General features: G+C 41.1%; 1 protein-coding gene across 1 annotated transcript in view; it reads right to left on the bottom strand.

The window, feature by feature from the left end:
* Window positions 1-14,263, bottom strand: part of CABLES1 (Cdk5 and Abl enzyme substrate 1) — a 76,133-nt gene that overhangs the window by 30,728 nt on the left and 31,142 nt on the right. Inside the window, exons 2-3 of the mRNA XM_069853951.1 lie at window positions 8,596-8,667; window positions 6,255-6,347 (exon numbers count right to left, since the gene is read on the bottom strand). Coding sequence (XP_069710052.1) covers window positions 6,255-6,347; window positions 8,596-8,667 — 165 coding nt within the window. The remainder of the gene's footprint in view (window positions 1-6,254; window positions 6,348-8,595; window positions 8,668-14,263) is intronic.

Raw genomic sequence — 14,263 nt, 5'->3', positions numbered from 1 at the left:
CTCCCTTGATTTTCATCTTCTTGTTCCTTAAATAGCCTGATTCATGGATGAATTCAAAGTCTGCTATTATCATTAGCTTCCAAATCCTCTCACTGTTTTTGATGTTCCTCCTTCAGTCTTCTCCAGTTTTTCCCCACTGCTCTTCTTGGTCTCTAGGCAGTATCACTGGCCTCAGCAGTTGCACAGGTGGCAGATACAAACATCACATCTTTCAGTTCTACCTTCAAGACAGGTCTAGCCCTGACAGCCTGCCAACCTCTGCGCTCAGTAATCACATCAGCCCTCTTGGTTATGATGCTGACAACTCAGTCATGACTGATCCCACAGCTCCTCACCCTTCTCCTCCAGCACCATGTCTATCTCAGTCACTAACTGTCAGGGCTGAATCCCTCCTCCTGTCAGCATGGCTCGCCTTCATTCCTTACAGGCAGGCAGCTCAAGATTTGGCTGCATGAAAGCATACATTATCTGCTGCACAGAGCTTATCTCAGAATCCAGGCCACTCTTACAGCAAATACTTTGTATTTTTAACCAGTCTCCAAATCTCTGCAGCATCTGTAAAGTCACTCTGTGCCATTAAATTAAATACTTTAAAGCAACCTATCTGTTTTACAGCCATATTGTTGCCTTTAGCCATCAAGCTCCCACATGTCATTAAGCAACATCAAAATCGCCTTGCAGTCAATACCCACTTTCCATAAAACTGCGTGGAATGCCAATAGCTATATAATTATAGTTTTGGGAGATGCAAACTGGCCACAACCCAAGAGAAGTTTGATCAACAGGTAAGATATAAAATGTCAATAAATAAATGATTGTTTATAAATATACTCTTTTTCCTTATTACCTCCAGGACAACAACAATTGGACAATGTACACTGAAAAGGTCCTTTCTTCCTTCTGAACATGGCTAACAGGCTGCATCCCCTCAAATTCCTCTAAGACACAGCGATGGTGAATTGTGCCATCTTACAATCTGATTAGTGTTTGAACTTACTGATATTTTACTTGTCTAAAAATCTCTGCTTGTGGACCAAATGCTAGGACCTACTGCTAGGTTGGTTGTCAGGGCTCCTGCACTTCCTTGTTCTTCTCTTCAACACTGATATTTCTGATATTGTGTGCTACAGATCTATATGCGAGGATTTCACTTGAATTTTTCATTCTTTGTCCTATGCTGTCAAAGCTGGACAACAAAGCTAGCAAGCTATTTTGTTCTTTACTGTCCAAACCCCACCACTTACACCTATAAATCTCATACCAGTTATGCTATTATTAAAACACTGTTTCCTTAAGGGAATAGCTTAGTCATTGTTCTTGGAAAAGGTTTAGATCCCCAAGAGAGCTGCTACATGCAGTGCTTGGAAAAATGCAGAATGAACAATTTTCCTTTTCCTGGATCATTATGTTATAGCAATACTATTTTATTTCTTAAAAGCATGTTTAAAAGCAAAGTGGCATTTACCTTTTAATAAAGGTTTCCAGTAATAAACATGCATACAGCATTAGGAAGTTCTCCTGCAGTAAATAAAGCATGATTTCATTGTTTGTCTCAATGCTACAACACACCTTACCTATGGTAAATATCTCAGATCCTGTAAGATGGTCTCATGGTGCAGCACTAAGTTATAAAGCAGAGGGGAATAATTTTTCACGTTTGAGAAAGGCAATCTGCAAGCAAAAAAGAACCTGGCATATGATTAATTTTGTGCTTGCCACAGCTTATTGCTGAATGGTTGCTACACACAACAGCTTGCCTGTTCACTGGAAGCCTTGTTTGCTGATGTATGAAACTTGGCACAGATTTCAAGGCTGACATCAGAAAGCATCTTTGAATTTGGAAAACCACTGTACCCACTAAGCATATTCTCCCCACTCCCTCTGGCTTCTTCTGGAAATACAACTTTTCCATAAACACCCTACACCTCCCTTAAAAAAAAAAAAAAAACAACTCTTAAAGAAAAACAAACTGGTGCTTCCAGACCCACAAGCAGAGACAACAGCGGGAAGTTACCACAGAAAATTTGTTCTGTGTGTATTGGAAGGTACCAGATGACAATGGAAATAAAAAGAACCAGCCTAGCCTCCAGTTTTTTTCCAATTTTTTTTTCCTTGGGACCCAAGTACTGACTGTCTTTTCATAAACTGGGGGACTCTCTTTACATAAAGATCTCCCAGGCAGAGCAGGAGAGGAACTCATGGCCTCCACTGCCAGGATGCCACAAAATCTCATCTGCAGAGCTGCTAGAGGGGACCTCTGCAGAACAGCCTTAGGAACTGGACTGGAAGAGAAGCAGGGAAGGCAGTGGTCAGAAGCTCAGCACAGAGGAATACAAAGACATTTTACTTAAAGATCGGATGATATGCATGGAAAATAAAAATATTCTGAGGGATGGCAAAGTGGAGAAGCAGGTGTGATGGAAGCTGGCTTCTGTTCAAGAAAATTGAATTATTGTTTCTGGGAAATAAAACATTTTCCTGGATTTCAGCTCTTCAAAGAGCACCTACAATCCTCTGCAGCTCTGTATATTTCATCAGAAGCAGCTTGAGTCAGTTTACATGCCCTGATCGCTAACCTAGACGTGTTTAAAATTATAGTTAATGAAAAGGTTTTCACTCTCTTAATTCTCACATTTCACCAAGAAGTTGTACTAATTACTATGGTTCAGAGCAACCATTACTTTGCAAGAATGCTCTGACAATGTGCAGCTGTCTGAGACTGTAAAAGCTAATCTTCCAGTTTCTTTAATAAGGTGCATGCCATGAAACCACAAAAACTTGTTGAACACAAGGCTCTCAACAGAAGCAGTAATTCACTTGACCTGAAGAAGAATAATGTCTGTTTGCTTTAGCATCTTTCTAGGTTTGTGTTGCATGAAAAGGCTGTGATCAGGCAATGCAATATACGTCATACGTACCACATACATGCAGAATATAGTAGCCTCTTCTCTCATACCTGATTGATGATATTTGACTACCACGACTTTGCTGCCCTGCACACAAAGGTGAATACACAAACCACAGATGTTCTCTGGGTGGTAGCCTCCCAAGCTCAAACTGTGGACATTGGAAGGTGGCTGAGAATAACAACGAACACTGAGGACACTGCAAATAGTCAGCCTCATACATAGTGCACGTATGTGTGTTTCCACAATTAAAAGGGCAGCAAGCCAGACCTTTCATTCCCTTTGGATGCCGTTCAGCCCTGGCATGGCACTGTATGTATAGTAACAAAAAACCCCTGAGAAAGTGATAAGAAGAGGGTGGGAAAGGGGCATTGTTTTACTGCTCTTGTATCTCCTATATGGGATGACTCTAGAAATGTTCTTGTTTTATTCTCACCATGAACTGTTTGTTCAGCCAGCTCAGGTTGCTGTTTCTGTGGCCTGTTTCTGCGGCCTGTTTCTGCTAGATAGGAAATCTTCTACTTAACAGCTTATACCACCAATAAGCCTGCTGACTAAAGTGGGTAAAACCACACTCTAGTGGCTACCTGCACTAATTTGTATGTTAGGGTTAACTTGTCTTTGTCTTTTAATAGGAAAATTTATTATATGTTATTTTACAAGACTGCTTTGATAATACAGTCTAGGAAACCTAACTTTCCAACTCCTTTAATAAGCCACATCCTACAAATCCAAAGAAACCGGTTTTACCAGTGCACAGAACCATCAACAGGAAGCTTTATAAGGACTTGCTGATAAGCTGTGGTCTGTTGTACAGGTGGTTCTTCTCTGGGCTGGAATAGCTGAACTCTTATTTTAACCACAGCCAGTCCTGCCTTGTTGCTGGATTGCTGAAGGCTGGACCTAGAGCATCATTGCCCAGCATGTGTCATTCCCAGGGAACAGCTCTCAGAGCTGCAGGACTTCACAGGTTGTGAATCACAAATAAGGGCAGTTAGGAGAGAAACAAGCCTCAAGCTATCACTCATGCTGCTGTTTTCTTTGCTGTGACACTCACAGTGAAACAATTACTGAAACACAAGCTATTTTAAAGCCCAGCTATCAAATTCACCATATATATATATATATATATATATATTCTGCGCAGATGTTCTCATAGCTGGGTACCTCAAAATAAATGAAACGCTGCCATGCTGTGAGGGTCAGGGTTTTCAGAGAGAGCTCAGAGAGACTGACTTCAGCCTGGCTCAGTGCTTGCTTCCTGCATGACCATACATGAGCCACCTGGAATGAGGTCCTGGGCATGGGAAGGAGTCCCAGAAAGGTTTTCTATCCGCTGTAATAGCTGTGCTCCTCTGTGTCACAGGGAAAGAGGGAGGATACCTTCTTTACATGTCTTAAGGTTCTCAGAAATTCTGTTATTTCAGGGTGAACACATGAAGCAGATCCACCTGACTTTCCTGAAGTCCTTTTAATCCTGAATGCCTATTAACTGTGACTAGTGACTGCAACAGCATCCACAACCCACGAAAAAACAGGGTATGTGCTCAGATTACTTAGGGCTACACCTAACTGGCTTTAGGGGTGACACAAAGTGTTGACTTTACACTTTATTTTTAGCTAATACGGCTGTGGCTCTTTGCCTATAGGATGAAAAGCATTTCCAAAACTGCGTATCTTATTCTATCTGTATGCTAGATAAGGAGATCTTTATTATGATTATGGAAATATTCTGGAAAACTGTGTCTGCTGATAAAGATAAGAAGCCAGCTGAATAACAGAAGCTTATTCATATCTTCTCAGCAAGAAATATATTCAGTTATATTATCAGACATAATGACTGATCTATGTATTAAGACAAAATGCTGCACATATCTTAAAAATACTTTTGTTTTTTTCAATAGATGGACAAATGAGTTCACAAATTAAGTATTTATTCATTTTTTGTCAGGCAGTACTTCTATGAAGTTTATGCATGCATTTTACACATATATATTGCAGAAATTACTTGTTCTGCATGGAATTTGCATATGTTATGAATAAGTATTTTTTGCTGTAAGAAATTCCCAGAGTACACACCTATTTATGCAAAAACCAGACTAAAATTAGAGGGCTGCTTTTCAGGTTTTGATTCTGAATGTATTTGTTGTAAAGACAATAATCAGCTGCTAGTCAGACAATAGTCAAGTCACCAGTTCTGCATGTGTCTGCTACAAAAGCCATTTCTAAAAAGCTGTCGTCTCTCAGAGCCCCCTTCTGTAGTATCTATGTTGATTACTACTTTTCACTGCATTTAATTGTACGTGTGAGGACAATTGCAAGGAAGATTTTGCTCGAGATTTCAATTCATAAAACCTGCAGTTCAATGTAATGTCAGAATTTCTATTGACATGGTTCCGTGTTTGATGGAGACCACAGGCTACGTGCACAAATCGTTCCGCAGGAACATACAGGGATTCTCACCCATGGCAGCTACATGAGAACAGGTACGTGCAAGGGTCAGCTCTCAGTGGGATGGTTTAGTCCACATGCAACCTGTTCAGGCAGCCTTTTTCAAACCTATTCAGGTTTGGAAGGACAAGAATAAAATCATGAAGCACATGGGGAAACCGTCTTGGGGAAAAAACAGAGAGGGCAGGTGTCTTCTTTATAAGCAGGGAGGAGCTAGTGTCTCTTCCTAGTTGGATGATACTACAATAAAGGATGTATTTTGCTGATGGGAACATCACGACAGGCACCATGCAGTAAAAAAAGTCCCAGGTGACTGCTGCTGTACAGGTGCCACTGGTGCCTAGGGCTGCAATGTGGGCAGAGCACATCCCAGCTCGGGGTGTGCTGCAGCCACAGCTGCTCCCCTCACACATTCCCTGGGAGCCTCTCTGCCTCTGTCTGCTCTGAAGACGAGGATCTCACTCCTGGCCTTACCACAACCGTTTCCAGACGTGTGTTTATCCACCAGCACATTGTATGCACTAATACACGCTGAAATGTCATTCAGCTATTGCTAAACTCGTTCCAGGCAGGTTCAGTTATGCACCCCTCTCACACTTGGCACCTGGCACTACCCTCAAAGAAATGCAACCAGATTATGTCTAGTTTACTCCAACAGCACTATGGATTTTCCGTTTAAGCAGGTGATTTGTATCAAGGAGACAGAGGTCTTAAAAATCTATGGGCTAGCACTTCCATTGACTTGTACTCACTTGAGGAAGGAGTGTGCAACGCAGCCTGCGCCTTCACAGCCTATTTTGTGGTAAGTGGCAATGGCACGCTGTGCTCTTGCATAGGGATGCTGACCCAGCCCTTCCCCTTGTGCCTTTGCAGAAGCAGCCCTTGGATGCACAGTACCTGCCATTTCTGGTATCGTGTTGCCGCATGTTCTTGATAAAATGAACCTTCTTAAAGTTCTTTGGTCTGGGTGATCCTGAGAGTGTCCGACATCTGAAAAATAAATCAGTGTGGGGAGAAAGAAAAAAATAAAAATACTCAGTTCCCTGCTGTATGGCCAAAAGTCTACACAAAGGCAGGAAGGAAAGACGAGACAAATGATTCAAGTCACCCTGTGTTAGGAATCAGCAACAACAATAAAGACAATAAGTCTGGAAATGTGACAGCTCAAATAATAATAAAAAAATTTAAAATAAGTAAAGGCACCACCACCCCTCCCTTCACGCAAAAAAACACATCATAAAAAAAATCTCAGCAAAATAAATGTTCCTGTAATCTGCTACGACAGCTTAGCCCAAGCTTTCAGAAGGAAAAAAAAAACTAAACCAAAACTTGGTATATACGCGATTTTCCCCCTCACACCAACACCAATGCTTTTGTATCCTACTCAGCTATTGATAAAGGAGCTACTGAGGAAAGTTCTTTCTTGTTTTAATTTTAGAAATATTTAAAATCTCTTCTTTGTATGGATAATTCCTATTAATTCTAAATGTTACTTTTCACTTTCCTGATAGCATACAAACCAACACAAAATAAAATAAATTACCTTAGGGAGGAAAATAAACCCTCTTTCTTCAAAACATTAATCCTTAAATCTATTTTACATCTGAACGCACTTTTAAAATTGCAGTTAGAGAAAGAAATTGCCAGAGGGTGGAAAGATGAGACAAACAGCAATATTCCCCTGCCTTCCAGCCTTGCTCTTTTTAATCAGCTGAAACCACAATGCATGTGAAAGCTTTCTCTGTTTCATCTTAGTGTTGTTTTGTTGCAAGGCTTGGCATGGCGCTCAGGCATTGGAGATAACTCCTGCGCTCACTGCGTGGCCAGGGATGTTGGACCCCAGCTGCTGCATCCTCCACAGGAGCTACCAGACAAGCATTCTCTGTCGGCATATGGGACCAGCACAGTCTCTCTGTGTTGAGCCCCTCTAACATGTATTTTCCATCCTCTCCTGCATGTAGGCAGGGTTCAGCAGCTTCCCAAGCCCAAGAGGTCCTTTCGTTGCACTGAAATCATAGACCACTGGTCCCAAGCCACCAGGGACTGCCAGACCCCACTGCTGTACCCACACGCCACCGTGCATGTTCACAAGCTGGAGGGGTGGACTCCATCATTATGCCATTCTGCCTTCCTCCTATTAGTAAAGTCCTTGAGATTCCTTCCCCATCTGGTTGCAATTAGCCTTGTTAGCTTCTTCATGTGAAAATACCACCAAGAGAGAGGTTCTACCAGCAATTCTACAAATTAGCAAGTAAAATTACTGCCTCGTAAACCATACTTTGTTTTTACCTTTTGTCAATTATACATGTTTGAATCATTTATGAGTATGCTTCATAACATGCTGGTAAGCATTCAACAGTAAGCTTGGCAAAAATAATCAAGCCTTGGTAATTAGGCCAGTTGGTACAGCCTCTGCTATTAAGTCTTTGCTTTGAGGTGGGGAGAGAAGCCAATCTGCATGTGGATAAACAAGGCTATGTGCTAAACATCAATATAAACCAGTTGAATTACAGGTCCCAAGATAAAGTGACATTCAAAATTAAGCTGCTGCCTTGCTGAACAGCTGACCTGGATGCATACCATGCACCAGTCAGATTACTGATCAACCCATTTCTGAACTATTAAGCAGTTGCTCCATTTTCCATCTCCCCAGAGGACTGCCTAGTGCCTAATTACTGCATCCCCCAGAGAAGCTATGGCCTCCTGGACGCAGAAATAAAACTGCACTGAAGCTGCTGATATAACAAGAATGGAGCAGATTTATTAGTGAGGCAGCAGTCACAAACCTTTCAGCCAACAGAGACAGTAAAGTTGGTTACCAAAATAAGGTTGTGTGTGCTGAGATAAATGATAAAAAGCCATAAAAATTATGAATACTAAAAATACTAGCCTTCAAAAGCTTACTTTATTAAACCAGCTGTACTTACTTTTTAAAGGTACTATGTTAGAGGCTAGTCATTACTGTTAGTGACAACTAAACTTCCCTGCTAATCAAATCTGACTTATTTCCTGACATTTTATTTAAATACTGACTTTTTATTAATAATCAAAGCCAGGGAACATGTAATTCATGTCACCTACCACCTTGTAGGGTGCATGAGGTTTCAGTATTTTTACCCACTATGAAGAATGCCTTAACGTGAATACCCAGCTACTTTCCAACACACACAGGGACAGCAAGTATGTCCATACAAGTGCCCTATAGACAAAGAACTAGAGAGAAAGTAAATCAAATAACCTCCTCAGTGGGGCATTTTCCTCGATGTCCTCCAGAGTTTCCAAAGAAGAACGCTGAGAGATCAGGCGACGCCTGCAGAGAAAACAGAACACAAAAGATCACCATGGGTTACAGGAAATAAGAAGCTCCTCAGAGTTATTATTCAGTAAAGCTCACAAACTGCTGTTCATTAGCCAAGCTGTACCTTTGGTTATTAATATTCTGTTCTGCTTTTTTTATGAAATCAATTTGATCCCAGCCAGAAGCAAACCTACTCCACACAAGGTTCTATAGCAAAACAGAAGCTATAACTTCCCAACAGCTGAGCCTCCTCAGTTTGTGCTTTCAGGTTTTCCTTCCCTTCAAGGGTATAACACTCACCGAACACCACTCACCCATTTGCTGTGGCATAGCTTGTGAAGCTACAAGTACAGTTCTCTGATAAAATAACGCAGATGTAGATCTACAGAGAGTGTCTGTCGTTCACACTGCCACAAGGTACGCTTCTCTTTGCCCCTTTTTGCATTACTAAGAAACAAGGGGCATTTATTTATTAAGAATAACAAATAAATGCCCCTTGTTTCTTAGCAATGTCCACCCCATCACTCCTGTAAGACGCGACTGGAGAGAAGAAAGATGACAGAGCTGGCAGCACCGGGCACAAACCAGGAGTTTAAAAAGGAGCTCTGACCATCCCTCTGAGCAGCAAAGATGAGTTTTAAACCAGTTTTCTACAGCTGAGTCAGATGCCTCCTCCACCTTCACTGAAATGAGGTAAGAAAATCTTAGCATTTCAAGTTTTCTGGCTGTTACAGCCAGCAGGGAAGAAACCCTAGTACAGGTTTGGTTTTAGCAGCTATTGCTGCTGTACAACCTCCAAACAACTCAACAGCAGCACAAAATGAGGAGCTGCACCCAACCCTCCAGAAAACACCGTAAATACAAAAAAAAATGTATAAGATACAGCCCATGCACAGGCACATCGTGAAAAATTAAGCTGGCAATCAGCAGAACGACCCTGTTGGTGTTAAGCAGCTGTGACAGCCTGCAGATCGAAGGCACTGTGCTGCAGCACCCAGCTAGCCCATGGAGCATCAGCACCCATCACTCCTAGGGATCACTGCTGAGCTGTACAGTACCTCATAGTGAATCTACGAATATGAACTTAAATGATCAAAAGTCCTCATAGACCACCACTATTTTTACCCAATTACCTTCATGTCCTTCCCACCAAGATGCCTTATTCCCCTGATCTGCAAGTAAAGATTTTCCACAACCCCAATGTGTTATGAGCACTCCGGTGCTTGGAAGGGTGCTCATTAATTTATTCCGGGACCGTATTTTCACAACAAATGGTTTTCTCTGATGCCAGTGTGTAAGCAGTTTCTAATCCTTCTTGCAATTTGCTAGCCCCTCCAGTTGTGCTGCTACAACTGTTCTTGTAGCCGTGCTGCAAATCTGATTACTGAAATAGTTTTCAGTTGAAATTAATTCTGAGGTTCAGTGATTCAGTTTACTACCAGTTCAAACACCAGATTTCTATCACTAACACCCAGACAACACATTTCAGGACAGTATGAATGTCTATGTGGCTTTCTGTGTACTTAGAAAAGCATTAAAAAAACCTCAAACAATTTATAGAGCAACTAAGTTGGAAGTGTAATCCTCTTAGGAAAATATGCAAACCTAAATCCCCTCAGGCTTTGTCTAAACTAGAATTTTAGAAGATCCGGTGCAAGATAGGATATACCTTCAAAATCCCAAGAAAAAATAAAGTCTGCATTTCAAAGTGTGCTGAACCTGCTGGCATAAACAAGGAAGAAGTGATCAAACAACTGTTTCCTGCACCTATGGGTGCTTCCTCAGCTTCATCCACAGAGCAGAGATGCTCTTACAGGGAGAAATTCAGATCAGGAGGAGGTCCCCCTCCATTTTCAGTTACCTTGGTCCATAAACAAAAGCTGGAAGTTACAACTAGCAGCACCACTGATGTGCCAGATGATAGCTGTTGCTTTTTAATATCTCTTTATATGTTATTAGCTTAATAACACACTTAAATGATGGCACCCTCCCATCCTGTGCTGTTACAACACCAAAAGCATATTTTGCATGTTGTTAGTCAAAGAAAGATAAACAACAGCACCACCTTGTCTAAATGTATCAAACTAGTCCCACAGTAATTCCCCCAGGGGCCTGTTAGATGCCGTAAGGTGCTTGTACACTACCAGATACATATTCCAGCAACCCTCCCCGATGTGTCTCCTTGCCCTAAGTTATGCACCATCCTCAACTTCATCGCCAATGGCTTGGCAGAGGTGGGCTTGAAGATCCTATGCTTGCATCTGTTAGTAAGGTAGGTGCATTGGTTGGCAGTAATACTCAGAACTGCATTTCATCATCTCCAGGGCAGCTTTAAATCATGGTCATCCAGTTGCCTGCTGGTTGTTCAGATTCCTCTGGCATCCTTTGCTTGGTCGTAATTTCTTAAACCCAGCCCCAGGGATGCCGCTTCTTGGTCTTTCCTTGCTAACCATGAATGCACACAGGCTGGCTGGGTATCACTGACACCTCTCTTCACACTAAAGAGCTCACATTGATTTTCACTGCTAGTGATTTGCAGTATTTTGGGAACTTAATGTGGCAAGCAAGCCTGCACAGGGAAGGGGGGAGAACTCTTTGCTCACTCAGGCTTGGAAGAGGAGCAGTGATATCTGATCTCCCTCTCAACTAGTGTGAATATAAGCACGACTCTGGATAAATTGATCCAGGAAGGAAGGAAGGAAGGAAGGAAGGAAACAGATGCACCCCCTAAATCACTAGCAATGAAGAAGCACAGTTCACACAGAAGCCTGCAGTGACATAAATGGAGGCTGCCACAGCCCAATCCCTCACCCTGTGCTAGCATGAGCAGTAGTGAGTGTGAGGACGTCCACTACAGCATCCAACTCAGCAGAAAATTGCTGAAGCTCTCTGTGCAATCACAGGACCACTGGTGATATGGATTTGCAGCAACTCTGCTGAAATCAGTTCATACTGCCTGAGAATTGCACCCTTTTTTCACTGAAGCAGCTCAGCTGCAAGGAAGTATGTGCAATTATTCCACTTTATCTTAAATCTTTATTTCGAGGTCTAATTAAGGTGACCTAAATACCAATATTTTATAAGCTTTCCACAGCTGGATATTATACCAGAAATGCCAAGTAATGAACCTGCCTGCTGTGAACAAAGTCACATCCTGTGCCACACACACACGGGAAAAAAAAATTTGGAAGACCAAAGCTTTGGAAAAGGTGCTCCAGGGAATACAAGCAAAACCAGTTTTCCATTGTCTTTATTAAAAATTAATAGCCTCAACTGGTGTTTAATATTTAAATTAATTTATCATCTTTCTTCAGGCAAGCAGTCAGGGCTTGTCTATACAACTTTGAAAAGAGTTATTTTTCAAAACTTGATTAACATTCTATAGCAGCTGGTATACATACACGTTTGCACTGAAATAACCCACACTGTTTTATAGCACACATCACCATCGTTCTGTGATGGATGGTTACGAACCAGAGGACATTTACTGAGCACCCCAAGCACTGAGCAGCTTATGCTAAACGAAATAAAGGCACCTTAGCATAAGCCCTCACAGTTTTTGCACCAGAATTAAAGCTAACTTTGCAGAAGAAGCAGCTGCTGTAACTAACACACTGTCTTCAAGGTTTTTCTTTACAACAATAGAGAGTTGTTCTACCTTATACTCCTCTCATTTCTCACGGGAAGCTTTCCTCCGTAGTCCTTGACTTGTTACTTTGTAGTCTATCAATTTGTAGACTGAAATGCTCACATAGCTGTTTCTCATGAGAAAATATAATAATGTATTGTAACCAATGATTACTTGTTGCTAATGGAGAATTGTCAAATCAGCTTGCAAAACAATGGCTTGCTTCAGCAAGTAAGGTATAAAATGTGTTGTGAACTTCGATTAAATGGCTTCACTTGGATCATATTGATCACTGCGTGTTGTCCCATATTTTCTTCTGTCAATTCTGATGTAAAGCTACACGGATACTAATTTTATAACTTAAAAATGTCCCATTTTAATAATAATTAGGGGAAAATCCTTCCATTGTTAAGGAAGAGTATTTACATGCAGATCAAAACAAAATAGCACTACATGACTCATACAGGATTCATAATTTTGGATAGGTCTTTAGGCAGATGCATTTTCAAAATGAAATGCTTTAAAACTTGTAAAGAATAATGTCAGCCAGCTAACACACTAAAATAAAACTATCCTTAATAACAAAACTAAAAATTGAAGACATTGCCATAAAAATGTTAATTTCTCCTTGTTCATGAAAAGTCTAAAAAACATTGCTCCAGGTCTAACTACCACATCCTAGGTACACCAAGCTCATGTCTCTTTCCCTGCACACAGAAGAAAACATTTGAGCTTTGGAAAGATGGTGACTTCCTTGTTCTAATGATCAGCCCCTGCAGGACATTCTTGGTCGCTGTCTCATGCAACTCATGGGTGGGTTTTTTTTGTTTTAAAACCATAAAATAACACTTTCCCTTAAACCCCTACTGCAAATATTTTTTCTTGTTTCCTAACTCTTCCCTGTGCAATTTTTACACGAGCACAGAAATAACACCCTACAATCAAACTCCAATCCCAGTCCAAGGAAAAAGACTAAAGAGATATTTAATGCCTTGGTATTTTAAATGGCTGTTTTCTAAGATATTCATGACCTTGTTTGCATAACGGATTTATCTTTGACCAGCTGTCTCTGTGGAAGCTTCTTAAAACCTAAAATTTTGTCACCATTTCTCCTCTCTAAAGTCAGGTAACGTGGTTCAGCTGTAAAAAGGAAATACAATACAAGGAGAAATAAAACAAAGCAGGTCGGTAACCAAAAGAGAAAATATCCAAAGTGACTAGACTGCAAAATGATTCACTGTAATCAACCCAACAATCAGTGGAAAATTATCTCCACTGTCAATTGCTGCAAAATACTCAGCTCAATTATGTTAAATACACAAAACCTTAAGCCCCATAGACAAGAGGTGATAAAAAAAAAAATAGAGCTGCAATCAGAACACTGGATAAATTAATCCAGGAAAGAAGGAAGGAAGCTGATGATAATCCAAGAGATAAGAAAAAATAAATCCATGTGTAATGACTTTCTAACACAACTATGAAAGTAGGAAGAAGCTGCATTTTAAACATGTCTGATTTTTTGTGGAAGTTGTGGGTAGATCACCCTGATTCTGTAAAGATTAGAAACCTACAACAGCTGAAGCTAGTAGCGTGGGTGCTGCTTGCTCCCAGAACCAAAGCATCCCTCAGGGCAAGCCTCCACTTTGTCTGGGATAACTGAATGATGGGACACACAAGTGCTAACCATTTCAACATCTGTTGACTGTGTTAACACTGATGGGAAAACCTGGAAGAGCAAAGATGTTTCAGCAGCTGAAGACCATTGGCCCACTGGGTCACCTTCTCCCTTCAGGTGGCCAGGTAAAATGAACGTGCATGAGCTAGAGGTTAAAATGGCAGGGCTATGACCCTCCGGTGACAACCACATTTCTAATATTGGGAACATCAGAAAAGCACAAGACCGCTCGGGACTTGGAAAATACTGAATTCCTTATTTTCACTGTGCTTTCATCAGAAAAGATGTATCCTGTCCTATCCTAG

The sequence above is a fragment of the Phaenicophaeus curvirostris genome, chromosome 3 (assembly GCF_032191515.1).
Source record: "Phaenicophaeus curvirostris isolate KB17595 chromosome 3, BPBGC_Pcur_1.0, whole genome shotgun sequence".
NCBI lineage: Eukaryota > Metazoa > Chordata > Aves > Cuculiformes > Cuculidae > Phaenicophaeus > Phaenicophaeus curvirostris.
The sequence above is the reverse complement of the archived record's forward strand: the minus strand, read 5'-3'. Positions and strand labels throughout refer to the sequence as shown.